Source organism: Mus caroli, unplaced genomic scaffold (assembly GCF_978045245.1).
Source record: "Mus caroli unplaced genomic scaffold, Mus_caroli_1 scaffold_4, whole genome shotgun sequence".
In the NCBI taxonomy this organism is placed as follows: Eukaryota; Metazoa; Chordata; class Mammalia; order Rodentia; family Muridae; genus Mus; species Mus caroli.
Window position 1 is genome coordinate 30,172,279 of NW_028227259.1, and position 26,910 is coordinate 30,199,188.

Consider the following 26,910-nt stretch of genomic DNA (forward strand, 5'->3'; position numbering starts at 1 on the left):
CCCATTTTTAACTGGTAAAATAAAGACTAAAGCCTGTGCTTGTGCAGTGGAAAGGAAAGGTGGCGCTGGAAGTTTTAGAGAAGGAAGGAGAGGAAGAAGGAGGAGAGACAAGGAGAGGAAGTAGAGGAGACAGAGGACAGAAGGTGGAGGAAGATGATGATGAACTAGAACCATGTGGTCTGAATGAGCTGCAAATAACTAGGCATTTCATAGATGGGCAATGGAGTAGTGTAAGGTACAATTTCTCAATCTAGGTGTGCAGATTGTATTTATATTAATTGAGCTTTATGCGGGCATGTGGGGGTTGGAGATCTACCATTATAAATCTGGCTGGTATAAATCTCTAGTGTTATCACTTACTTCATGGGGCTAAGGGGATCTGAATGAATGATAGCTGGCTTTCTGCAGAAATGGTAGCCACAGAGGATGGATGGCCTGGGAAGTGCAAGTGGTAGTTCCAAATATGGCCCCCTTGGGGCTGAACACGGGGGTGGGCAAGACTGCGAATGCCTGTGCCTGGCTAGACTTAGCATGGTTCATTTTTTAAAACAAGCTACAGGCCGCCACCCTGGCCATGGCTATCCTCCGTGTCTCTCTGACCCCTCGTCTCATGCTTGCCTTTTCTCTTTTGATCACTACTTGTCTTAGTTAGGGTTTTACTGCTGTGAACAGACACCATGACCAAGGCAAGTCTTAATGAAACAACATTTAATTGGGGCTGGCTTACAGATTCAGAGTTTCAGCCCATTATCACATCAAGGTGGAAGAATGGCAGTATCCAGGCAGGCATGGCACAGGTAGAACTGAGGGTTCTATGTCTTCATCCAAAGGCTGCTAGTGGAAGACTGACTTCCAGGCAACTAGGGTGAGGATCTTATACTCACACCCACAGTGACACACCCATTCCAACCAGGTCACACCTATTCCAACATGGCCACACCTCCAGATGGTGCCACTCCCTGGTCCAAGGATATACAAACCATCACACTACTCAACCCCTGCCCTAGTCCAAAAGGCATTGGCATCTTCCCTGCTTAGTGCTCCACACCAGTGCTCCCTGTTACTCCACAATGCTCTGCAGATGTTTCTAGAGGCAGAAAATGACAGCACTATATGAGACAAACTCTTGCCCATTGTGGAGCTATGCCCTAGTGCTGCAAATAAGGGATGATAACTAGCATGCCAGGAATGTCCACGGCCATGACATCACAGCCTGTACCATGGTACCCTGGAACAGAAGACTAGTGAGTGAATGAGTGGCCAGCCCTTTGGTTGTGGGCAGATGCACTTTCAGACTGGGTAATTGAAGGCTTTCCACCAGAGAAGAGAAACACCAGCCACGCAGATACCTGGGGCCAGGTAGAGCAACCAACCCTTGGGGACACCTCAGCCTCCCCAAACCATGCAGCAGGAACAAGAGTACCGAGAGCAACAGAGGCATGAGGGTGTTGGGAAAGGTCCCCAGACTACCAGATAATAATATATCCACCTAACAAAAATAACCGAGAAAGCCTTCTTCCTGGGCCCTGCTTTTGCTGCAGGCAACGGAGCAGTGAACCATTGGGTGGCTGAGCCAACTGTTGTTCTGGGAACTTTCTCCTAACTCCTGCACCCTGAATAACCCTGGAACTGAGCAGCTTCCAGTTAATGGGGTTTTGTGAACAGATTCACACATTCAAAACCCATTCCCCACATACTGGAGAGGGTTCAAAAGTTTGACAACTAGTCAGAGACTATAGTAGCTTCCTTCCAGCATTCTGGTGGCCAGCTTTTCAAGCTTGAGACTTGAATAATATGTACTGATTCCAGGAAGGCATTATGGGACTGCAGCTCATTCATGGAAATGAGGTTACAGGCCTTTAACCCAAATTCAATAATCCATGTGGTGATCTGGAAACATGTACAAGGGTGATCAGTGGTGTCCATCGGAATCAAGTGTTTCCAGGTTCTTGGTGTCTTGTTCAGGAATCAAAGAAGCAAACAGAAAGATGGAATAGCCAGGCCTTGATGCAGATGCTAACATGCAGAGTACGGATTATACACCCTGCAGAAGACACCATCATAAAATCCATGCATGTGCATATTTGCATACATATGTGTATATGAGTGCATGTATGCACATGCATGAAGAGGCCTGGGATTGGTCTCAGGAGTCAACCTCAATTGTTTTTCCTCTTTCTTCATTGATGCTGAGACTCTCATTGAAAGCCAGAGTGTACAGTATTGCTTATCTCCTTAGTGAACGTGTTCTAGGGGTCCTTTGTGTCTGTCATCTGAGGCTGGAATCACAGCAGGTTACCAAGCCCACTTGGCCTTCATGTGAGTTCTAGGGATCCAAACTCTGATCCTCACTTTTGTGTAGCAAAAGCATCCCCCACACCTGTCAGATACCCACGTGTGGTCACCATGGGTACCATCAACAGGGACCCGGGTAATGAATCGGGATGTGACGTTTGAGACACGTGTCTCTTCTGGCTGCATTAGCCTCGGGACCCAGGCAGACCTCAGGTCCTAAGGAAGGCTTAGTTTCTTCCTTCATTCTAAACTAATGGCCTTGTTTTGTTTTTTCTCCTGCGGTCTCTCTGTTCTTCGGACCCAGGCCCTGGCGTACCCACCGTTACTGTGCATAACACCACGGATAAGAGAAGTAAGTGTTGTTCCTCTTCGATATTTCTGAGCTTCAGGAGTGAAAGCCAAGATTTGTGAAACAGTCCGCCCGACCCCCACTCACGCCCCTCTGGAATCCTGTGCAGGCTAAATAAAATGGTCACAAGGACCAGTGTGACACAGCTGAAGCTCTGGCTCCCTAAAAATGTCTAGGATCCAGAAGAGCCTGTGAGTGCTGAGGCTGGGTGGCCATTCCCTAGGTACCCAGATTATGGCTGAAATCTTCTGGGTGTGCTGGATTCGAACCTCAATCAGTCAGGAGGAGGCTTCACTCTTTCCTCCTCTAAGACCTGCTCTGAGAACAAGGCTCCATGGGTACTCGGAGGTGTATCTGCCTGCAGGTCAGAGGGTCATGTCCGTGATATGGAAGAATCATATTACAGGGTGATTTAGACAGGGTTACATAGGCTAGAGAGATGGCTTCTCCATTACAGGTAAATGACTAAGCCATTAAGGTAAGGTTATTATCAACGTAATAAGAGTTACCTGAGGATTGTTAGGATCTTGGGGAGACCTGAGGGAGGGCCATGACGGTAGCTATGCCACTAGAGAGGGAGGAAGCTCAACTCCAAATGCAGCCAGAGCAGAGAGTAGATGGGAGATCCCTGAGAGCAGACAGTGGCAGGAAGTCTTGCTGATGGGCCTTGTTCTTACTGTGGTCATGTTGAGGAAGTGGACATCAGGGGTAAGGATAAGGACATGGTCAGACAGGCCAGGGTAATCAGAAGGTTCTTACTAAACTGACCCAGGAGGAGGCCCACTGAGACAACACAACACAAGCCAAAGACGGGCCAGAAGCCAAGGTCAAAGGCCAGGTGAAAAGGACTTGGAGGAATCCAAGTCAAATGGGTCTTCCAAAGCACAGGACTTTCAGAATTTTCAGCCGCTAAAGGAACTTGTAGGTTTTCACCGGACAGCGCCTGGTGCAGACTACCACACGAACTGTGTTTGGGACATTGGGATCCTGGGTGTGGTAGATGAAAAAGCTAAAAAGTAAAAGAACGGTGCCCTTGGCCCCTCCTTTCTCCTATTCCCAGGAGGTCCTGTCTCTCCTCTGCCATCACCCTTCCCACCAAGATACCTCAGTACTATATCCTGCCCTGGAAGAAAATCAAACATATATGCAGCTCCAGGTTCAAACATTTGAAGCTGGGTAAAATAGATGTGGTTAAAGAAACATGCCAAATCGTGGGAGCAGTCTGCCAGGCCTGCAATGGATTAAGGATTCAGAATTCCAGCATGAGTAAGAAAACCAAAAGTAAATAGGTGATCAGATTCTTTAAATGCAAAGGAAGTTGGTACTGGAATTTGGCTCTCTCAGCATTCTCGAAGCCCTGGGTTCAGACCCCAACACCACCTAGACTGTGTACAGTGGCACACACTTGTCACCCACGCACTAGGGAATAGACGGAGGAGCAACAGTTAAAAGTTATCCTTGGATACACAGAAAACTCGAGGGCAGGGGTTTGAGGCCCGCATGAACTCCATGAGGCCCTGACTCAAAGAGAGGGAAATGGGAGAGAGGGGAGAGGGAAGGAGGGAGGGGAAAGTTTGAGTGTTCCTATTAGAGTGGATGGGAACAAGCGCTGAGCTGAGAGGATGCTGTGGTACTTGTGGGAAGGCTGACAGTCTTTCTGCCCCAGTAGGGGTGGGTTTAGAGGGAAGAGAACCTGCTCCCAGGCCTCAGCTCCAGCCTTGCCTGGGGACTGTTCTAAGAGACTGGGAGGTTTGAAGATCTGGTGTTTTTGTCCATGTCCCCTGAAAGATCCTCGTGTAATTTCTTGATGTCACCATCTGCCAAGATGCTGCCCACCCCAGTGGGCACACAGCAGGCAAGAACCCTGAGTGAGCTACAGCTTCCAACCCAAGTGACCTCTGTGGTCTTCAACAGCATAACAAGTTATTCCTGCCTAAACCCTACCTGATGTCTTCACACTTAAAAATCAGACTGCTGCAGAGTCTCTGAATTGCCTCCCTTAAGAAAGCATGTGCTGGAGCTGGGCATGGTGGCATAGGCCTTCAATCCCATCCCAACATAGGCAGAGGCAGGTGGATCTCTGTGAGTTCAAGACCAACTTAATCCACATACCGAGTTCCAGAACAGCCAGACCTATATAATAAAGAGATCTTACCCTGCCCCCTCCAAAAAACAAACAAACAAACCCTAGTAGTGTACATCTTTAATCCCAGCATTCAGGAGATAGAGGCAGGCCTGGTCTACAAAGAGAGAGTTCCAGAACAGCCAGAAATACAAGAGAAACCTCTTCTAGAAAAGAAGGAGGGGAAAGGGGAGAGGAAGGGGGCTGAGGAGAAGAAGAAGGGGGAGGGAGAGGAGGAGAATGAGGAGGGGGAGGAAAAGAGGGAGGGGAAGGGGAGGGGGAGGAAGAGAAGAAGAGAATAAGGAAGGGAAGGAAAAGGGGGGAAAGGAGGGAGAAGAAGAGGAGGGGGAAGAGAAGGAAGAGGAAGAGAATGAGAAAGGGGAGAGGAGGGGGGAGAGGAGGAGGGGGAGGAGTGGAGAGGGAGCATTACTGTTTGTATTATTTGCCGACATGTAAGAGTTTGTGGATAACTTCCTGATTCTCTATGAGGCGTTCTCCCTTCTTACAACCTGATGTTCTGCTGCGAACAGAATGGGATGAGTGCTGAGGCTTTATAGCCCTGCCCACGCCTCCTTCCTGGCAGAGCCACGGCACTAGTTACCCAAGATGCCCACTTCCACCTGTGTGTGCATCATCTGTGTCTATTTCTTAGTGTGAGGTCACAGGTGTACTGAATTAGAGTCCACCCTAGTGACCTCACCTAAACACTGATCCTCTTTGCAGTGAAGACCACCTTCACAGGCACCAAGAGTTATAGCTTCAACGTCCTGTGGGGGATATGAGTGTGTAGTTCAGTCCACATGTGACAACACAACAACCCACCTGTTGGATGCCCCTGGACATGAAACCCATCCTACAGGAGTCCAGGAAAGAGAGTGTGGGCAGAGCATGTGGGATATCTGTCACCAGCCTGTGTCAGTTACACTGGCTGGAACCCTGTCAGGAGGTGCTCTGGCCTCCATTGGGCATTGCACACATGTGATGTGCAGGCATACATGCAGGCAAATACACATACACATAAAATAAAAATAAATAAATTTTTCTTTTTAAGACAAGTTTAAATCCAACCTAGCCTATATTACAGGACCCTGTCCAAAACAAACAAAACAAAACAAAACAAAACAAAAAAACAAAAAAAAAACCCCCCCCACACACAAAACCCAAAAAACCTAAAATGCCAGCTGCTATCTGGTGCACCTCACAGGGTCTTCTTTCCCATCTCCATGAGGGCAATAAGATTGGCAGGGTCTGCTCCAATTCACAAAGGAGGAGGTTGAGGAGAAGTCCGTAAAAATCCTGCCAGCTAAGAAGTAATTTCTCCTAGAAGCTGCATGTTCAGGAGCAAATAGCTTCAAGGGGAGAAGAAAGGAAGGGAGAGAGAGCCAGAGGGCAGGGAGAAGGGAGAGGAGGGTAAGAGACAGTCTCAAGCGAGCAGATACTCCAGTGAGCTCATACAGCTCAAAGGTGAAAAGTTTACACATCTGAATGTAGTCTGTTGAATGCATCAGTCTCAGGCACACAAAATACAAATGACTTACAAATAATTGTCTGAGCCTTAGCCTATAGCCCTGAGCTTCAGTGCCAGTCTGCCACCCTCTGCAGCTCCTGTGAGCTCCTGCTCTATCAGGAGCAGGCCAGGGTCACCTGCAAAAGAAAGCTGAGCTGTGGGCCCCATCAAGTGTCAGAGCCAGCACTGTGTCTAGTGTCCTGGTGTCTGTGGGAATGTGTGACTTTTTCCTGTGCGTGGAACTTGTAATGTGGCTGCTGGCCCTGCTACAGCAAGCCACAGCCCAACATAGCACCACTAGAAATGATAGCCTGGAAAGTAATGCCTGTGCTTGTCTCCTGGATGAGGCCACACGTACCTTCCAGCCCCGGGTGCCTGGCCTAGGTCATAGGATCTTGTCCATGCCATGATCATAGCCTCTTGGCAGACACTGTGTATGTATGCCTCAGACAGGCACCAAAGCCCAGTCTTAGGGCCAGGTAGGGCTCAGATCAGTCACTTTCCTTCCAAAATTATAAAAATTCCCTGGACAGAGAACAAAAGAAGTGGAAGGTGAGGACCCATACCAAAGAATATCCTCTGACCTCCACACATGAACTATGGATACCCATACCTATAGCTGAATATATGGAAAGAGAAAAGGAGAGACGTCGTCATCATCGTCATTGTCATTATTGTCATCGTTATCATCATCTTCATCATCTTCATCGTTGTCATCATCATCTTCTTCTTCTTCTTCTTCTTCTTCTTCATTGTCATTGTCATTGTCATCATCATCATCATTGTTCCAGGAGCAGTAAAAGTGCGCAGTGAAGCAGAGTAGCACACAGGCCACCTCACCAGCCTGGGTTCTGCACAATGAGGGCCTACAGAAGCCCACAGAGTGCCACGTAACAGCTGGACACTCTGCTCACCCTCCAGACCATCCCGCTGGTATCTTGAGATCAGGGGCATGTGTTACAGGCCATGCCAGGAATGCTGTGTGCATCTGTGGATTTCTCAGCATAGGTTAGGTGAGTGGAGGCATGGACCTTGGTGAATTTCCCAAGTGCCCTAGCAGCAGGCTGCATTTCCAGTCAAATTAGCATGACTCCTTACAGTACGTTTTCCCTTACAGGCTGAGAAAGTGTCCCCAACCCAATAATGTAAAATCCAAACACTCCAGAATTCAAGACTTCTTGAATATACACATGTCGGCATGTGACCAGCTGCAGTCACAGTATAGGGCCACTGGTAGGTAATACCTTCTAAAAGTCCCTTCAGGCCCAGTGGTTACCATGTCCATGGAACACAAAGGAATCTAGTGTTCAGACTTGCACCTCATGCCCAGATATACTTTGAAACACACAGAAACCATAAGGTCTAAAAGAACAAGAAACCTGAAGCTCCCTTGTACCTTTCCCACACTCCAGTGAGCAGGTTTCAGCCCATAGCTGCTGTCTGCTTAGCCGCCAGGACCCAGGAATTCTGACCCCCATCCCTGAGGAAATGGTGGCTTCTGAGACACCTCTTCCAATCTCTCTGCGTGCAATCAGCTGAGGGAACTCTGAGTCTGTGGTTTCTGAACCTTCTACTGCTAGGCCAGGGTGTACCAAGTCCATCGGACTCCTTCTCTGTTGGGAGTGCACCTCTGAGGAGTCCTTGGGCCTTGCTGAGGAAAATAACAATCCAGTGTATGCAGAGAGGCAGCGTGCGGACCATCAAGCTCACGGACAGGTGGTTCTAAGGAAACTGCAGGATGCCTTGCCTTGAGCAGCCTGTGTGTCAGGAGCACGGTAAAGGGGTTGGCCTGTCAGGAGGGCTGTGATTGGACAGCAGTGGGGCTCATCATTCTCTTTTAACCCATCCCTGTTAGAAAAGTTGGAATTACTACTATAGAGAGCTTGGCCCTCCACGGCATCATCCCCAGCCTCCCTGCCCCTGGGAATACTTGACTTTTCCCCCTTTAGAAAATCATATCTGCAAACAGAGCCTGTGGGGTTTTCACAGATGTGATGCTGAATAATTTAAAAGCTGTTTCCTTACGGATGTCATTATTGTGGGCACCAAAGGCTGCTCATGTGTCTGAAGCTTCTCGTCATGTAGAGATGCAGAAAGTAGCAGCAAAGCCACATCTGTCTGAGCCTGGTTCTAGTGCTCATGTAGCTGGCAGTACAAGGCAGATGCTGGCTAAGGCCCCATGTGAGAAAGAGCTGGGATCACAGAGTGTTCACACACTGTCACATCTTCCAAGAGAAAATGAATGGGCCGTGTCTGTGGACACCCCCTTCCTGCTTACCTATCCTGAACTCAGTTCAGGAGACCTGGAGTCCAGTCAGGCTTCTGGGTCTCCACAACTCAATCCCACTGAAGACAGCTTTCCGCCTTCCCATTTGATGCAGCCTATTTGGGGGTTGGTTGGTTGACATGCTCACCTTCACTGCCCAGTATTGAGTACCACCTACTAGGCACAAACCACTCAAGAAGGTGCAATGCAGTTTAAAGGGTCTCTGTGCAGGACCTGAGATCACTTGTCAGACTCCCCTCCTAGGAGACTTCTGGTATCAGTGGGCAGTAGGGATAGGAAGGCCTCATTGGTAAAGAGGTCCCAAGGTCACTGCTAAGAATGGGGTCTTTTTTCCCCAATTCCCAGATGAGGAAAGGAGGAGACGTAAGGGGGAGAGGGCAGGAGGGAGAGGAGGGGATTTGAAAGCCACCTTGTGAGCTAGGGATGGAGCTCACTTGTGCTTGCCTATCGCACAGAATCCTGGGTTTGATCCCTAACACCTGCATGGTATTAGACTTGAAATCCTAGCACTTGGTGGGGGGCAGGTAGAGGCAGGAAGATCAAAAGTTCAAGGTCATGTTCAGGTTTATAGCAAGTTGAGGCTAGCCTGTTATCCATGACCCCTACTCTAAATAATGAAACAGAACCACCTTGCCCCTAAAGCCCATGTAACCATAGAAGAGGGTCTTGCAGATTTTCTATAGCCCTTGGCCCTCAAAAGCCTGGCTCTTCTCTGACCCCAGCAGAGCAATGCAGGGCCCTTCAGTAGCACTGAAGTGACAAGCCAAGTGACACTCATCTGCTGTAGCACCTGTCCTTCAACAGTGCCAGAGACTTCTCAGGAAATTTAGCCAGGTCTCAGTTGAGACAGCCTACCCTGCCACAGCCATGGATAACATCTCTGATAGCAGGACCTGTGTACAATGCACAGACACAATGCATCACTTCTGTATCCTAGGACCTAATTTAATCCCAGCTTTTACACCACACAAGGCAAGTTTGTATCTAATAACTACAGTTTTCAAATATTTTTTTTTTTTGTTTTTCGAGACAGGGTTTCTCTGTGTAGCCTTGGCTGTCCTGGAACTCACTCTGTAGACCAGGCTGGCCTCGAACTCAGAGATCTGCCTGGCTCTGCCTCCTGAGTGCTGGGATTAAAGGCATAAGGAGTAATTTGGTGGCCATGGGTGGGGATGGGGGGGCGGGAAAGGCAGCCTGTAGGACACCTTTAATCCCAGGCCTGGAGTCAAGCACTGAGGCAGGTAGATCTCTATGAGTTTAGGCCAGCATAGTCTACATAGTGAGTTCCAGGACAGCCAAGACTACTTGCCTAGACACATCCCATTTAGATGTAAACCTAGCCACAGGCCACAAATCATTCATTAGAGCAGTGGTTCGCAACCTTCTCAATGCAACAACCCTTTAATACAGTTTCTCATATTGTGATGACCCCAACCATAAAATTATTTTCATTGCCACTTCATAACCATAATTTTCTACTGTTATGAATCACAGTGTAAATATCTGATATGCAAGACATCTGACGTGTGACTCCTCTGGTTTCCTCATAGGTTTGAGTTGTTTTCTGAGAGCTTTTTCTGAAGAGATAGCTGCATGGGCTGGGGTGTGCCTCAGGGGGAGAGCACTTGCCTAGCTAGCATCCACCCAGCCCTGGTTTCCAACCTAGGCACCAAACAGAAAGGAAAAAGAAAAACTGGGCCAACAATGTTTTCATTGGAACAGAGTCATGATGCGATCCCATGGAACCTAAGTTCGCTTCTACTCTCATCTCTTCCAACAGTTTTTAAACATTTCTTTTTTAATAGTCAAATGTATGCATTAGGTTTTACTGTTTAAAGTGATGCTGGCATCCTCTGCTGGTTCGCACCCCAGCACACTCTGTACTGGTGGCCTACAGGCATGAAATCTTCTAAACGTCTTATAGAAACTTATAGACAGTTTTGGTGTCTATAAGGTCATACTGAATTGTCACAGGCACACAGAAAGCAGCTAGAACACGCTACATACTGCTACCGCCATTCAGTAATGCAGGGGTGATCTCCCCCAGAGATGCAGCTGTGGTATATGAATGGGCACCTCCTCCTAACCTCTGAACAGCTGTGAGAGAGTACACACATTCTCCTGCTTCCAAAAACATTGGAACAGACAGATGAGAAGAGCTATAATAGCTCCACTACTTATTAGTAACTTTATTTTCTGTAGTGTGTGTTTATTCTGCATATGAATCTGCACCTCACTTAGATGCTATGTATCTTTGGAGGCCAGAAGAGGGCACTGGACCCTCTGGAATAGGAGTTACACCTGTGAGCCCCGGGTGGGTGCTGAGAATCCTCTGGAAGAGCAGCCACTGCTCTTAACCTCTGAGCCATCTCTCCAGCCCCCTCTATTTTTTTTTAAAACTCCTTCCAGGTTACATACAAAAAAAAATGACAATTGTTATCCAAGGATAACAATGAGAGGTGTATGTATTTCAAGCTTAGTCAAATCTCTTGACTGTTTTGTTGATGTCAAAGGGCCAGACACCTTCTGTATTGTCCTTGCCCAACACCATGAGTTGTCTAGGTCAACCCAGACTCAGTGGCCCCAAGTCCACAGTGTGGAGCCCACCTGCTGGCAAGGGGACCAGGAATAGATAACTCAGAAGTCTGCTGCCCTGTGTGTGAGGCCTTGATGCAAAGGATGTGGGAATACGCACCCTGGGCAGAGACCTCCGAGTCAATTCCACAAAACCTTCTGTTGGTTGTGAAAAGTCTTCTGAACCCCAGAGTTGCACATGGAAACCTTCTGGGAAGGGCCAATGGCTAGCTTTGTTTGAGGTCTTAGCATAGAATCTTAGCAAGTTAACACATAACAAACATCAAGTGGAGAATAAGCCAGGTACATGGTGTCCACACCCTCAGGGATGCCTGCAGAGAGAACCAGGAAAGACCCAGAGATCTTACTCCCTGCAAACAACTCTCAGGGGACACAGGGGCACCAGCAGCTGACCTGTGTGCCAAACACAGTATCATCCTTCATGAATGTAGTACCCCTAGTTGTTGGACACATGCAGCAGCCCTCATCATGATGTCCAGCATGATGTTGGAGTCTAGAAATAAGACCACTTATCTGACTCTGCCCTCTAGATGCTCAGTGGTTAGTCAGAGAATCAAGGAGGGGAGAAATGGCCCAAAGAACATTCACTCTGTGTCACAAACTATCAAGCTGAATGTAACAAGGAAACAGGGCTCAGAGTAAAGACAGGTCTAACCGAGGTGGACCAAGTTGAACTATCTTTATACTTCTGGGTCTGTTCTTTGAGTTAGCCGAGGGATGTGGATGGACTCTGCCACAAAGAGCAAGCACAAGGAAGAATAATGCATGGGGAAGCAATGAAAAAAGTCAGTGGGGGTGGGGGAATGGGATTGCCTGACCATCAGATGCCCACGCAGCACACTCGAGAAGCAGAAAGTACATCTATTCACACAGCCTGGAGCGTCAAAGTCTACAGAAAAGAAACGTGAACCAGGTAGCCCTTTCCCCTCTAGGTCAGTTGCGTATGATTTCCATTGCAGTTTGATCACTGGTTTCCAATGCCTTGGCAGAGCAGTGATTGCTCCAAGCCCCAGGGCCATGTGGGAACAGCCCGCAGGCCACACAGCCAAGGGAGTGGCTTCCTGAGTAGACATTTGTCTCTGTGGGCTCACTGTGTCCAGATCTGATAATAGCTAATTCCACCAAATATTAGAGGGGCTCACATTTAATTAAGGAGTGGCCATGTGTGTGCTGCAGCCTGGAGGTCCCTGCTGCCCCGCAGTCAGAAGTAGAGTCCCCGGGGAATGCACCGATCTTTTCTTATATCTCCTCTGAGCTCCTGCCCTCTTTGAATGCAATTAGGGGAACAAATAAACTAACTTAACCCAACTCCCCCGTGAGACCACCAGTTCTCTGCTGATAAGCCCGGCTGTGTGGGCAATCATTAAATGGGAAATCTAATATTTAACTAAATTTAATAGTCTGTTGCTTTGGTGCTCTTCTGCAGAAAGTGGGATTTCAATAGAGGGGAGCAAGCTATTCAAAGGCAGCCTGAATAGTCACTGAGTAATTAGAACCTGCTACGCCCCACACAAGGCCAGAACTGACAGGGCTGGACGTGGATGATGGGTATTTAGTTATCTCTGTATTAGCTCTAGGAAAGCCTCGCTGGGTGGACAGCCACACATATTTGTGATCCGAGTTTGAACCTCTCCCTCCAAAACAGCATGTAAGATTGCAGAGTGACATTTAAAGCCAGCCTATGTGAATTACATTTAAGGAGAGTTGAGCCGATTGTGAGAGGCTCTGGGCAGGTCCTGGCACCTACCCGCTCACACAGATGAAGTTCCCATAGGGTCCTGGTGGCAGAAGCTGAGTGAGATCCATGTACTCATCTTTGCTGATTGTGCTGATACCCATGAGCCTCTACGTGTGCAGCCATGTCACCCCTATCTCCCTGCACACACCCCAGGTCCCTTCCCCATGGCATACCTAGATCAGTCACATACTCAGTCAGAGTGATAACCATGGAAGGTTCTTCTCAGGTTATCTTAGGTAGAGCTGTGATGAAACTCCATGACCAAATGCAACTTGCAGGGGGAAAGGTTTATCTCACCTTATAGCTCATCTAGGTTACTCCAGGCAGGAACCTGAGGAAAAGACTGAAGCAGAGGCCCTAGAAAGTGCTGCTTACTGGCTTGCTCCTCGCGGAGTGCTCAGCCTGCTTTCTACAGAACCCAGGACCACCAGCCCAGGGATAGCACCATCCACCAGGAGTTGGGCCCTCCCACATTAGTGATCAATCAAGAAAATGCACTACAGACCTGTCTGCAGGCCAGTTTTATGAAGGCATTCTCCCAGCTGAGGTTCCCTGTTCCCAGATGACTCTAGTTTGTACCAAGTTGCCACAAACCCAGCCAGCACAAGGGGGACCTCCATGAGCTGAAGCTTTGACATAACATCTTAAGTCTATGCCCTGATTCTTACACTAGCTTTGGTCTGGGGCTATCAGTGAACCAGGTCAGAATCCCAGCATTCACTAAACATTAACTTCCATATGTAATTAGTCTCTCAAATGCCAAAGACTCTACAATCAATTTGCTGGACGTTCATTTCCCATTGTGTTGTTGAATTCACACATGGAGCAGGGAATGGTTAGCAGTCATCCCTCGGTTTCCTCAGGCAGGCTGAGCTCTGGCACCTTACAGAGCATTGGATTCCTGAAACCCCTGGAGTGCCTCTCAGTCCAGTTTCATTTGTGACTGTCTTAGAAGGATGGCAAAAGACCACACGGGGGCGGGAAGGGGGAAGGAGCTTCAGGCAGAACCCGCCCAGTGTCAGCCAGCGTCTGCCAAAGGTGAAAGGTGAAAGCCGTAGCTGCTGGACGGCCATGTGCACTTGGCAGCTTGCCAAGCATTTTCAGCTGCTTATCAGCTCCTCACAGGCACAGGAACTCCCCCTGCCCCACCCTACCAAAAGTACGCCATTCCTGCTCCCACAGATGGTGGAGATCGTGGAGTCACACAATGCTGTGTGTTACCCACGACAGCCATGAGTTAACCTCTGATGCCTTCAAGAAACAAGACTGTGGGATGGTTTTATTTTCAAGGGCTCATGAAAGACCCCAACATTCCTCATAGGACCATAGCTTTAAAACATTTTCTGATCCTAGCCTTCCAGGGAACTTTAGAGCTAAAGGCAGAGCCCCTTGAAAACAGTTCCCTTTTACATTGAGCCACAAGCCAACCCTACATGTAACCTTAAAGAAAGCAAAGAAAAGGAAGACCTGTGGGCTTATTATGCATGAGAGGGTGAAATGGGGTCACACAGCCATTTCAGCAGGTGAGCAAAATGGGCTCCCTTCCTTCCAGCTGAAGAGATTTCTGATGTGGTATTTGTATGTTGTAACCTGAAAATGAAGAGCCATGCAGATAAGCCAACAATACAGTCACCTAGTCACCATGCATGAGGGAGGGTAAGCCCTCAAATTGCAAAACATTGCTCTTGGGACATTGCTATCTGTGACTATGGTCACCAACTCCAAGTCTCTAAAGAGCAGATAACTTACAGGTTAAAGCAAGAAATCTGGGAGTGGGGTAACTGATAAAGGCCACAGTCTGGTATCTTCTCTGCTGACATTGCCTGGTTGGTGTGGCTCTTTTCCCCCACAGATAAGTGGTATTGCTTTTCTTGAACCCAACAGATTTACAGTGAATCACACCAATGCCATACTGAAAAGGAGGTGGGCAGATGGAGCATAGAGATCTCTGATCTGCCCATATTCCTGATTTGATACTAGGGCCCCAAGTCTTGAATGAGCTATCTGATATTTCATCTTCTCTCTCTGTACAGCAGTAAGCAACGCCAAGGGCTGCTTGGGTGAAGCAGTGTAGGAGGTGTGCCCTGCCTACCTGCCCGCCCCTCTAGGCCCCAGAATCCAGTGTGTTCTTCTTTCCCCACTTCTAGGAATGTTTGACTTGGAAGCAAATGAGGAAGTTCAGAAGGCTATCAACGACCGGCAGATGCCCAAGATTGAATACCGAAAAATTGAAGTAGAAGATTACAGTAAGTACTGCTCTTCTGCCCTTTGAAAGGTCACCCTTGGATGGAAGCTCGGCTCTACCCAGGTGCCTCCCTGCTCGGCCACCACCTTATTTCCAGCTCACTATCCACTACCTCAAGATGATCTGGTAACAGCCAATACCACAGACAGATTTATGATTCCTCCCGTGAAGACGGCAGGACAGAGCCTTTTCTCTGATCGCTACCTCTGTCCTCTGTACGTTGCTGTCTTCCTTCCTCAGTGTCCTACCTTGGTGCTGGCTATGGGCAGTGTCCTTGCAACTGGAGAAATGCATCCTGAAGGTGTTGACCCTGCCCTCCTCCTGCCTCTCTTCTTTCACACTCCAGCCACTGCCTCCACACTAGACTATAAGATCCAACCTGTTTGCTGGAATCAGCTAGCAGCAGCTGGGAAGTTACCAACACTTCATATGCTTCCCAGCTCACTGGCTGACTCTAGAATTGTAGCTGCCCACTGTCCTTAACCCTAGAAAACCCCAGTGTCCAAAAAGCCTCATCTTCTTCCTAGGTTCTCTAGCAAATGGGCACAGAACAGCTCAGTTGCTTAAACCCGCAAAGCTCAAAGGTACCCAAAGGCCTTCATTCAGATCCCTCTTGCCCTCATCTCTGCAGTCATGGGCAGGCTTCAGTTTCTGGGAGGATTCTGTCTGATCCATAGTCACTGGAAATGCTCTGTCTCAAGAGTTGAGGGTGGCCAGGCTTAGGGAAAGCAGACTAGACTCACTGGAGGGGCAGGTGGAGCTATATGCCTTGTAGGTACCTTCCTGGGCCATCTCCAAGATTTCTGCATCTGCTCTGGCTTGCTGATGGAGTTGGCGTATAATACCCTTCTGCCCTACAGTCTAGAGATGACTCAGCCACCTGCAGGCTGTACACTCCCAGGAGCAGGAAGTAAGGACCCCAAGTGGCACAGTGGAACCACACAGTGAACACAGTGGGGCAACTCATTTACAACAGAAAGCAAATGGTGTGGGTGTTTAAAGAACAGAGAATGAGCCCAGTTGTGTAGGAAGGCTGCCTGCACTGAATTATCAACTGTCCCTTCAGTGGGCCTTGGGTTAACATAGGCAACAGAGCATCATCCAGAACACAGCTTAGGCAAGAGTAAGCATGCTTTAGGGGGGGTCACTGTGGATCCCCTCTCACAGGACCCCAAGTGAAACACGATGTAACAGCAGCTAACCAACACATGTGGTCCACCCCAGACCACTCACCGCAGCACCCCAGGTCCCCATCAAATCCGGAAGTGCTTGTGTTGTCCCTGATGTCCAGGATGGAGCTCCATCCATCTCTGGAGTCAGTCACATGTGGAAACAGGCTGGGCTGTGAGTTCAATTCCCTCCAACCCACCCCAGACCAGAGGCCTCCTCTGAGAAGGGAACAAGGGAAGAAATGAAGGGGAGGGGTCTCAGGAGGGAGAAGAATTTTAAAAGCTGTTGCCTGAGAATGTCATAGTCTATTCTGACAGAGAATTGCACTTATGCTCTGGATATTGTGTCCAACATGCACTGTGCACTTCTGCACATCTGCAAAACCCAGTGTGATTCACCTCCCTGTGAGGGCTCCACTCCTTTGCAGCTCCCAGAGCCCCTTCCTCCTCATTACTCTGCCTTCTGCTGTCATCCCATCTCCAAATTTTGAACCCTGACATCCTCACCTTCCCTTAGGAAAGCAACAGAGGACCTGTAGGAGCATTGTTAACACCCAGCTCTGCTCCCAGGCCTCCCCAGCACTGCAGCAGAAGGAACCAGGGACGACCTTTGTTTTTTTATTTCCGCTGCTAGATAAGGCTTCTGGGAAAGTAGGTGGTGTTCAGAACGGCTCCCTCAGGGCAGTCTTCAGACTTGCAGCCTCTTCTCAGGTCCATTCGCAGTGCAACTACACACAACTACTCCATGTGTTGTGGATATCTCTGTGATACCCTGCAGTGTCTGCCTCTCTGCCAGTCCCTGGGCCATGGATCCAATTTGCAAGCCATTAGCAGTCAGGCTGGGTCAATAATGAAAGGATGCTTCCGAGCTGGCTGCCAGGTCTGGGATGAGTCTTCTGAGCAGGCTGCCAGGGTGTGTCTGTAGTCACTGCACTAGAAAGCCACTAATTCCCATTTAATTGCTGGGCCTCTGGTAATCTGGCCTGTAGTTACTCTCAATAAACACATTCCTGCTGGGGCAGGAAGGCTGGTTCTGAAGATGGGGTGAACAAAGAAAGTGGTGTGGGATTTCCTGAGGCCTCTCCATCTCATGACACCAATGACCAAACCCAGTGACATCAGTGGCCACAGGAACACAGCTATCCCAACCCCTCCCCTAGGATCCTGTCCTGTCCTGGAGGATCTAGTGGATAGTCAGCCCTGCCTGGTATGAACCTGTCATGGTAGAGAGGTGTTCTCCTCCACCCATCAGTTCAGTATGCCTCTCACCTGAGCATACCAATTCACCTCACCTTTTCCTCTCCCAGAACCAACTGCTGAGAACTGGCTCAGCAGTTGAAATCACTGGCTGCTCTTCCAGGGGACCGAGGTTCAATTACCAGTACCCACAGGGCAGCTCACAACTGTCCGTAACTCTAGTTTCAGGGGCTCCAACACCCTTTTCTGGCCTCTGCAGGCACTAGGCATGTACAGATCTATCCATCCCAGCGCATGGCTGGGCTGGCCCTCAGTGGCTCTCTCTACCTGGAATTCTGCCACCGGCAGGTACCTGTGGGACCTGAGGAGGTTCACACACTTCTGCGTGAAAGGTGAAGTTTGAGCTCCAGCCCAGAGAGAGCCACAAAGCCAGTGGCCTGCCCAAGAGCCCACAACAAGTTGTTATGGAAGCTCCCTCTGTGGACTTCCTACCTTTCCCTCCCACAGGGCATCCACAGAATTGAAGAAACAGAACCAGGGTACACACTAGTCAATCCCCTGCCCCAGCTGTCCCTGACCTAGTTGTATTCCCCCTTTCCCCAGGCTTGCCAATGCAGATCTTGAAGCCGGCCACCTTCACTGACACGGCTCACTACCCCTTATTGCTCGTGGTGTAAGTATGACTGCCTCTCTTTCTCTCTTCCTTCCTTTTACCTTCCTTTTTTCCCCCTCCCTCCCTCCCTCCCTCCCTCCCTTCCTTCCTTTCTTCCTCCCTCCTCTCTTTTTTCCTTTCTTCCTTCCTTTCTCCTTCTCTCTCTTCTTTCTCTCTTTCCCCTCCTCCTTCTCTCTTTTGTTTCTGTCTTTGTCTCTGTCTCTCTCTGTTTCTCTGTCTCTCTCTCTCTCCCACTCTCTCTCTCCCCCCTTCTCCCTCTCCCTCTCTCCCTCTCTGCAGATGCCTTCTTGAGACTCATCAATGCAAGAAAAGGGAACAGTGAACCCTTGAGGGGAGTAGGGTGGGTAGATGATGTTGTGTGTTTAGTTCTTAAGACAGATTGACTTGTTACTCACTGTAGCTCCTGAAGATCCCCTGCAGGTAGAAGTACAGTGGTGTTTTGATCATTGTAGTGAGATTGCAAGAACATTTCTGACCTTGACAAGTATATAACACCATGGTGCCACAAGATCATATCATCTAATAACATCTTCATATAGCTCAGTTTGATATTTACACAACAGCACGGCCCAAAGGTACAGTTCTCAGAACACATCCTTGCCCTTAACTGCTGCATAATAATGACACAAGAGTGCCCTCCACCCCACATCTGCCCACAGCAGCAGCATGGGCTGTTTCTCATGGTATAAATTTCCACTGAAAGTCCTTTGAAGCCACAGCATGGTATCCTTAGAGGAGAAGTAAAGAACCAAGAGCCAAGAGCCAAGTCCAGTACCTCCTCCCCAAGTCCTACCTCCAGGAGAAAGTAGGAAAGTCACTGGGCCAGTCTGGGTTTTGCTTCTTACAACTTAACCATAAAGAAGGTTTCTAAACCAAGGAGTGGCTGAAGGAATCCAACATCCTGGGCACTCCAGAGACAGGCATGAGAGTAGGAGCAGATCACGTTGTGTCAAACCCCAAGCGGACAGGAAGAGATTCAGCATGATGGAAATGCTCACCAGAGTTCAGGGGACAGAGCTAAAGTGCTTGATGCACCAATACAAGGATCTGTGTTCCAGCCCCAGAAATTATGTTTTTAATATATAGGGTAGACCAGGCAGTGGTGGCACAGGCCTTTAATCCCAGCACTTGCGAGGCAGAGGCAGGTGGATTTCTGAATTTGAGGCCAGCCTGGTCTACAGAGTGAGTTCCAGGACAGCCAGGGCTACACAGAGAAACCCTGTCTCAAAAAGCCAATAAAATAAAATAGAATAAAATAAAATAAAATAAAAGGTATAGTGACGTACCCTATAATCCCAGCCCTGGGGAAGCCAGCAGGACTGTCCCTGGGCATCCTATCTAGGCCAGCCTAGTCCACTTGCTTGAGTTCCAGGCCAGAAAGACCCCAAAAGCACAAAACAAGTCACACAGTGCCTGAGGAGTAACATCAGAGTTGACCAGTAGCCTACACACACACACACACACACACACACACACACACACACACACACACACACACACTTGGGATGACTGTGGCGCCATAGGGTTCTCTGAGGAGTATATGAATGATACCTGGCTCACGCACCCTAGACAGCAGAGCCCGAGGCACTGGAGCAGTCCTAGGGCACCAGGTAATGGGAAAGACACTGCTTCCTGTGGGAAAGCTTCCCAGATGTGCTGTGCCAGCCACCATGCAGCACATTGAAAACCTATCTCTTCTAGGGATGGTACCCCAGGGAGTCAGAGCGTGACAGAGAGGTTTGAGGTGACCTGGGAAACAGTGTTGGTGAGCAGCCATGGAGCAGTGGTGGTCAAGTGTGACGGCCGAGGCAGCGGCTTCCAGGGAACCAAGCTCCTACAGGAAGTACGGAGGCGGCTAGGCTTCCTGGAGGAGAAGGACCAGATGGAAGCTGTAAGGTGAGCAGCCATGCTGGCTGGGCAGGGGTGGGGCAGGGAAGGTGGAGCAGATGCTCTCAGCAGGGGCTGCAGCTGGGGCATGCCAGATGGATGCTGCTGCTTTCCATATATTGTGCTTGCACTCACAAAGTCCTGTGGACAATTGCATGCACGTCTCCAGAGAGACCACCAGCAGGTTTCTCCTGATGGCTTACCATGCTGCTTGGTGGCTTCTGTGTTGAACTGATCTGAGTATAAAGCCAGAGGCCAAGACTGAACTGGGTCTGTGTATTAATCCTTTTTCTTATCTCTGTGACCAAGTCCTGGACAAGAAGCAGCTTCAGGGAGGAGAGGCTTATCTGGGTCCACTACAGCGTTCATGGTAGGAAGAATCTTGGTTACAATCTCTTGGATCTCAATGGATCAGGAAGCAAAGAGAAGACAGGAAATATGGCTGGGCTACAAACCTGAAGGCCCATCTCCCAGTGACCTACTTCCTCCAGTGAGGCTCCACCTCCTAAAATCCTCCAAAATATGACACCCAGCTAAGAGCACTTGAGCCTACAAGGGACATTTTACATCCAAACCATTGCAGTCTTCCTGGCTTCTCTGCGTTGTGGCTTCTATGGTCAGGTGTCCAGTCGTCTCCAGGAAGTCCAGAAGGAAGACCAGAGAGAGAATATGAGTGGGAGCAGGGCAAGGACAGGATTCATCTCGCTACAAAGAAGGGGACCCTGTGCATGTGTGGGTGACTGGTCAGAATGCCACTGGGCTCTGAGCAGTACCCTGTTTTCACTCTTCTCCCACAAGCTGTCACCAAGTCGGTGAGACCCACAAATTGCCACCAAGAAGAGAAGAAGCTCCCTGCCAGGGGACAGGTGCTCAAAACCATGGTTTGCATTGCTGTAGAAGTTGTAACGGAGCATTAGCAACCTGGACCAGTATCTAGGTCTCCCTCTGCGAAGGTCACACAGCACCCAGTGATGAGTTATTTCTCTACTGCTGAAATGAGCCAGTTCAAGACAGAGCGGAGTATGTTAAATGCAGGTTTATTGGGAAGCTGCTCTCAAGAAAGTTTACTGGCCCCCAACGAAGGATGCTAGTGAAGTTTGTATGGGAAGAGAAAGAGAGGAGGGGAGTGCAGGGGTGGGCAGGGGCCAAAATATCTGGATTACATAGGGAAGAGCCTCTGCGGGAGGGGCAGCTCAGTCCCTGGGCTGGAAAGTTCAGGATAGAGGGCAGAGTATGTCAGGCAGGGAGTGAGGGATGCTGGGAGAACCTGGAGGCCAGGTCTGCTTTTGTATGTAAGATATGCACCTTAGTCCCTCGTCCCTGATCTAAAACCAAAGACCCAGGTCTGTGCACTGGGAGTGAACTGAAAACAGTCAGCCACCCTGCAGAACCACAAGCGTGAACAGACAAGGATGAGGCATGGACGGTGTCATTTTTGCATGTGTGTTCCTAGGCCTGGGTATGGTTGGAGAACACAGCATTAGCTGAGCTCCCTTGTGTGCTGGAGTCTGCAGTGAGCTGATCTTGCTCACACACCTCAAGCTTCCAAGATGCAGAAGAGGAGACTTGGCTGACTTTCCGAGTATGCTTTGTAAAGACTGCAAAGGGCCTTCTCCTCCAGGGAGTGTTTGCTGCCTTTGTGTCGCTGTGGTCACGGTGCCAGATGAAGTGATTTAAGAGTGGAAAGGGTTATTTGGCTCACAGTTCTGTCATGGCTATCTGTCATGGCAGGAGAGTTGTGCCAGGGTTTCTGGCTGTAGGAGTGTGTGGAAGCTGCTCTTCACATCGTGGATGGACAGGAAACACAGCAAGGCTGGAACCAAGGCCAACCTTCAGAGGCCCACCCTAGTGCTTCACTTCCACCAGCTGATGCCCACCTCCAGAATGTCCATAGTTCCTCCACGTAGCCCCACTACACAAGGAGCAAGTGCTCAAAGCCCAAAACATGAGTGTGTGTAGGAGGTTCAAGCCACAACAGGGAGTGTGAGCCAGCCAAATAGAGACAAGGTGATGTCTTCAAACTTCTTCTGTCTTATGGAAAAAAACTACAGAGGGCTGATTTGATGGCTCAGAAGCTAAGAGCACTAGCTGCTCTTCCAGAAGACCCAGGTTCAATACTCAACACCCATATGATAGCTGATAGTTCAGAATTGTCTGTAACTCCAGTTCCATAAGGCCTAGTGCTGTCTTCTGGCCTCCAAGGGCACTACATACATGCCGTGCACAGACATACATGTAGGCAAAAAAAAATCTATATACACAAAATATGAAGGCACAGAGGAGAACATCTCAAAAAACCCAACAATCAGAGAAGGTATTTGTGTGAGGGTGCTTTTGACAGAAGTCACACACACACACACACACACACACACACACTTACACATGCTTACACACATATGCACTTGTGTTTGCTTTTAAGGCAAGGAGCTCGTGGGCTCTGAAGGTCCACGGAGGTATTAGACCCCAGAGCTGAAGCTCCATAGAACAACAGTGTCCACGAAGACGCAGGTCTATCCATCTATACAACCAAGCAGGACAGACTCACCTCAAGAGACTTTTCCCAGTTTAGGACAGCCATGACTATGATAACATTAGCTTCCAGTCTTCCGATGTCACTAGCTGGTCAGGAACACAGAAGACGCTTCCAGAAACTCCAAGAAAGGAAGGAAGAAAGAGTTCCTTGACTCTAAAATAGCCTGGTAACCTTCTCTTTATTTCCTTGGACTTACCCTGAGTGATCCAGAACCCAGAGCTCCCACTCTACACCAGCACAAGATAGCCTGGGAACACTTGTAAGGGTCTGCATCATCAGATAGCAAGCTGGCTTGCCAGGGACCAGCTGGCCCAGATTCTGGCTGTGGGAGGACAGGAACAAGTGACACTGGTTTCTGTCTGCAAGGAGGAGGAGCAGATGGCTGCCTGTAACCCACACTACCCCAGACAGGCTTCCCAGGGAAAATGAGGTAGTATTTAGACAGGCTGGGGAAGGAAGGAGCTCATGGGAGCACTATCCTTGCCTTTTGCCCTCCTGCCTAGTTCCCTTCCCTGGCTTCTCCTGCTCTTACTTCATCCCATCTGACAGTGAGGCCCACTGTCTCCTCCCTGTCATGGAGAACCCAGGAAAAACATCCTGAGTCCTAACATACCTGTGAGGATGTAGTCCCTGGAGCCCTTCCCTTGGAGCTTGGAGATGAAAGGATAAGGACCATTTTCTTTCATTCTCTAAAAACAAGGAGTGAGCTCACCAGCTGAGCAAAGACAACAGCAGACATGTTCTAGGAAAACATCAGTGATATCACTCCTCAACCCAGAAGCTCACAGAACAAGAGCCCAGCAATGGTTATAAGGCTTGGCACCATCAGATATCAGGGTAGATTTTCTGTGTGGAAGGAGGAGGTCGATGCTGGCCCATGGCAGTAACTTCCTGAAGCTCTCTAACTCTGAATGTCTTCTGCCTGCTCATATTCCCTTGGGAGCCCACGTGGTGGGTGTAACGTCCACTGTGTAAGGACAGTCGCATAACCCAGCACCTTATTGCAGAAGAGAAGATGGAAAAGGAGGGGCCCAAAGACCTCTGATGCTCTCTGCTGCTTCCAACATCTCAGCTGTGCACCTGGAAATCCCTCCAGAAGCCTCACAAGGGTGCTATTGCATTTAGAGTGTAAATATACTGTGAGCGCCACATAAATAAAAACCATCAGCAACTGCGTTTAGAATTCCAAGATTCTTTCTAATTTGAAAAGGTTCTTCATGTGTGCTATGGATAATCAATATGGCTGTAGACCACACACCACAGAGGAGACCCACATAAGTTCTCTTCCTCTCTCCCCTCTGCCTGCAGAACTATGCTGAAGGAGCAGTATATCGACAAGACTCGGGTAGCTGTGTTTGGGAAGGTGAGTTGTACTGTCTTCAGCCTGGGCTTGTGAACCCTGGAGTACAGAATGGTGTAAGCCTCTTTGTGAGCCCCTCTGAGATCATCTTGGGGGAAGGAGGAGAGATTAGTGACTACAGCTTTGTGGGGAGAGCTTACCTTTGGCCTTTGTCACATGACCTGAAAGGAGGGAAATAGGCCGGGTCCTTGTCAGAGAGCTCCCCTGAGCCCCTCATTTCTTCTCTTGCAGAGCCTGGTGAGTTCTGGTGGGCACTCCAGGAGAGGAGGGACCAGGACCCAGGGGGTGGACATCTTCCCATGTACAGTCACATTAATCCCCATGTTTTCTCAGATGGAAGGAAGGCTGTGGGTTCCCCATGGCTAAAGCATAGCAGTTTCCACCTGGCAGTCCATCACATGACTTGGGGTAGCCTCTTCGGACTCTTCATGGAGGCCCAGTGATGGGAAGCAGGTCTTCAAGGGCCACTTGCGTGGCCTAATAGGCCACACTTCCCTCTTCATACAACATAGACTGGAGACCCCTTCCTCTCAGAAAGCTCATGACTCTGTACCTCCCCTACCCCTTGGCCCCCAGCACAGCCCTTCAGGGAACCCCAGAAGTCAGCATCAGAATATATATCACAGACTAGGGAGCAGTGTATACTGGGACTTGACAGCACTGTATGGGAGATTTCAGAAACAGGCCCAACAGAGCCCACCACTACCTTATTACTTTGCTCATGGCTCCTGGCTCTCACCAAACAAAACTACCTGACAAAAAGCGACTTGAGGGAGAAAAGATGTCTGTTGGCTTTCATGTTGGGGAACACGTAGCAGCCATGGTAGTAAGAGTTAGAGTTGTATCTCTGGAGTAAGGGTTAGGAAGCAGAGAAAGCAGAAAGGCTGAGGCCAGAGGGTTGGCTGTAGCCGTGCATCTTAACAACTGTGCTAGAACCTCAGGCTCCCTTCTTCTTTAAAGAGGGTACTCGTGGCCCAATGCCTGCCAGTTAGGCTCATGTCTGAAAGGTTCAATGGTATTCCAGAATAGTGCTACTAGCTGGGGACCCATGGTCAAAACATTAGCCTATAGAGTCATTTCATCTGAACCTGCAGAGATGGCTCTAGTGGACTCTCTTCTTAGCTCAGAGACAGAACAGAGCCTGGAGATTGCCCCGAGGCTTATTCTAGACACTGGTGCCTGTGAGAAGCCCAGAGACAGCTAGATCAATGATAAACTTATTTGGGGGTCAGTACTCACCATTACCCCTTAACCCTCACACACTGACTTCCCAATACCCCAGTGGTAGAAATGAGGGAGCCAGAGCCTATGTTGTCATTGAGTTTCACGCTCCTCAAACTCACACCAATGCCCAGCCCGCTGGGACCATGTCACTTTCTCTGGCCACAGCCGACCCAGGGTCATCTGGATGTTGGTGGGCTTTACCAGAGTATAGCCCACTGGGTACACAGGCAGCCAAGTGTGTCATGTGGAGAGGTACCATGCACCTTCTGATGCTATTCATCCCCTCACCTCCCACCCCACCCCCAGCCTGACTCAGGCATGCAGCAGCCTAGGCTCTTGATGGATCTATCCTTTCCAACTCTGTTAAGTGAGGCCACACTTCACTTAGTAGCATGGGTCTGCCCAGGGTTTGTTGTGCTTTGTTTAAACATGTCTTAAACAGATACTTTGTGAGCCTCCAACTTGGGTTCTCACTTCCCTTCTCCCAGGGTGCTCACCATGGCCTGTCAACTCTTTATGACTATTATTGCACTGTCTCGTCTCAGGTGCCATCAATTCTTTCAGTACTTTAACCTGTGGCCTTTCCTGTTGTTTCCTCATGAGTTATGTGAGTCTTCATGCAGCCTAGCTCTAAGTATCCCTTCCTTCCACAGTGAGAGCTCAAGGCCAGAGAACCCTATGCAGACGGATCTGCTCCTCACAGACAAGGGGACATCTGTGAGCTGTATCCTGCCAACTCTGGCCAGAATGGCTTATAGGAATATCTAGAGTCTATTTAAAAAAAAAGAAAACCCTACTTCCTAGAAAATGATGTGCTGGGTGGGTGGTGCACATCCATACCCCAGCCCTTGGGACTCTTACAGAGCAGGAAGGAGAGTCCAGAGCTAGCCTGTGCTAAATATTCCTGTCTACAGAAGTGGGAGGATGACAAAGAGGAGGAGGGAAGGAAGGAAGGAAGGAAGGAAGGAAGGAAGGAAGGAAGGAAGGAGAGAACAGAAAACTGAAAAACTTTCATTGTTATTTTAAAATATTGACAAGATTCTCCTGCCCTGCTTAAGGAAAAACCACTACCACAGTACAGTATAACAAAATGGACACACTATCAAACCAATGGGGGACTTGGCATGATGTGGATGTTACCCAGGCTTCATCAACTGTGGGGTTCTCCACACCCCATGTTGCCATGGTCAGTATACCCAGATTTGCACACATACACACACAGTATTCATATAGCTACATATGCTCACATACACTCTCACACATACATTTTATACCATATCAACATTTACAAACTCATACACATATGTGTTCACATGTTCACATAGGTACACAGGCTCACAATATACACATACAACTGTATTTTCAGCTATATGCCCATACATACATGCACACATGCATACATGTTCTTACATTTCTTTGCTTATATTGTCACATATATACACAAGCTCACAAATGTTCACCTCTCTCTCTCTCTCTCTCTCTCTCTCTCTCTCTCTCTCTCTCTCTCTCTCCAACCCCCAACATGCTCACTCATACACCCTCATAGACAGTCATGTAAGCCTTTTGCAACCTCCACTATACTCCCGTTCTCAGTCCATTTGTGCTAAGGCAAATGTCACATCCTCCCCTTCCCCTTGACCCTTCTCAGCAGGCTGTAATACTTAAAAGGTGCCACACAGTGATGGGATAAAGCTTCAGCTAGGAGAACAAGCTGGGGTCCCCATACCCA

General features: G+C 48.9%; 1 protein-coding gene across 4 annotated transcripts in view; it reads left to right on the plus strand.

Moving 5' to 3' along the window:
* Positions 1 to 26,910, plus strand: part of Dpp6 (dipeptidyl peptidase like 6) — an 830,048-nt gene that overhangs the window by 796,421 nt on the left and 6,717 nt on the right. For all 4 annotated transcript variants that reach the window (XM_021163979.2, XM_021163976.2, XM_021163978.3 and 1 more), the window contains exons 17-21: positions 2,600 to 2,647; positions 15,041 to 15,139; positions 18,108 to 18,177; positions 19,879 to 20,073; positions 23,906 to 23,960. In XM_021163979.2, coding sequence (XP_021019638.1) covers positions 2,600 to 2,647; positions 15,041 to 15,139; positions 18,108 to 18,177; positions 19,879 to 20,073; positions 23,906 to 23,960 — 467 coding nt within the window. The remainder of the gene's footprint in view (positions 1 to 2,599; positions 2,648 to 15,040; positions 15,140 to 18,107; positions 18,178 to 19,878; positions 20,074 to 23,905; positions 23,961 to 26,910) is intronic.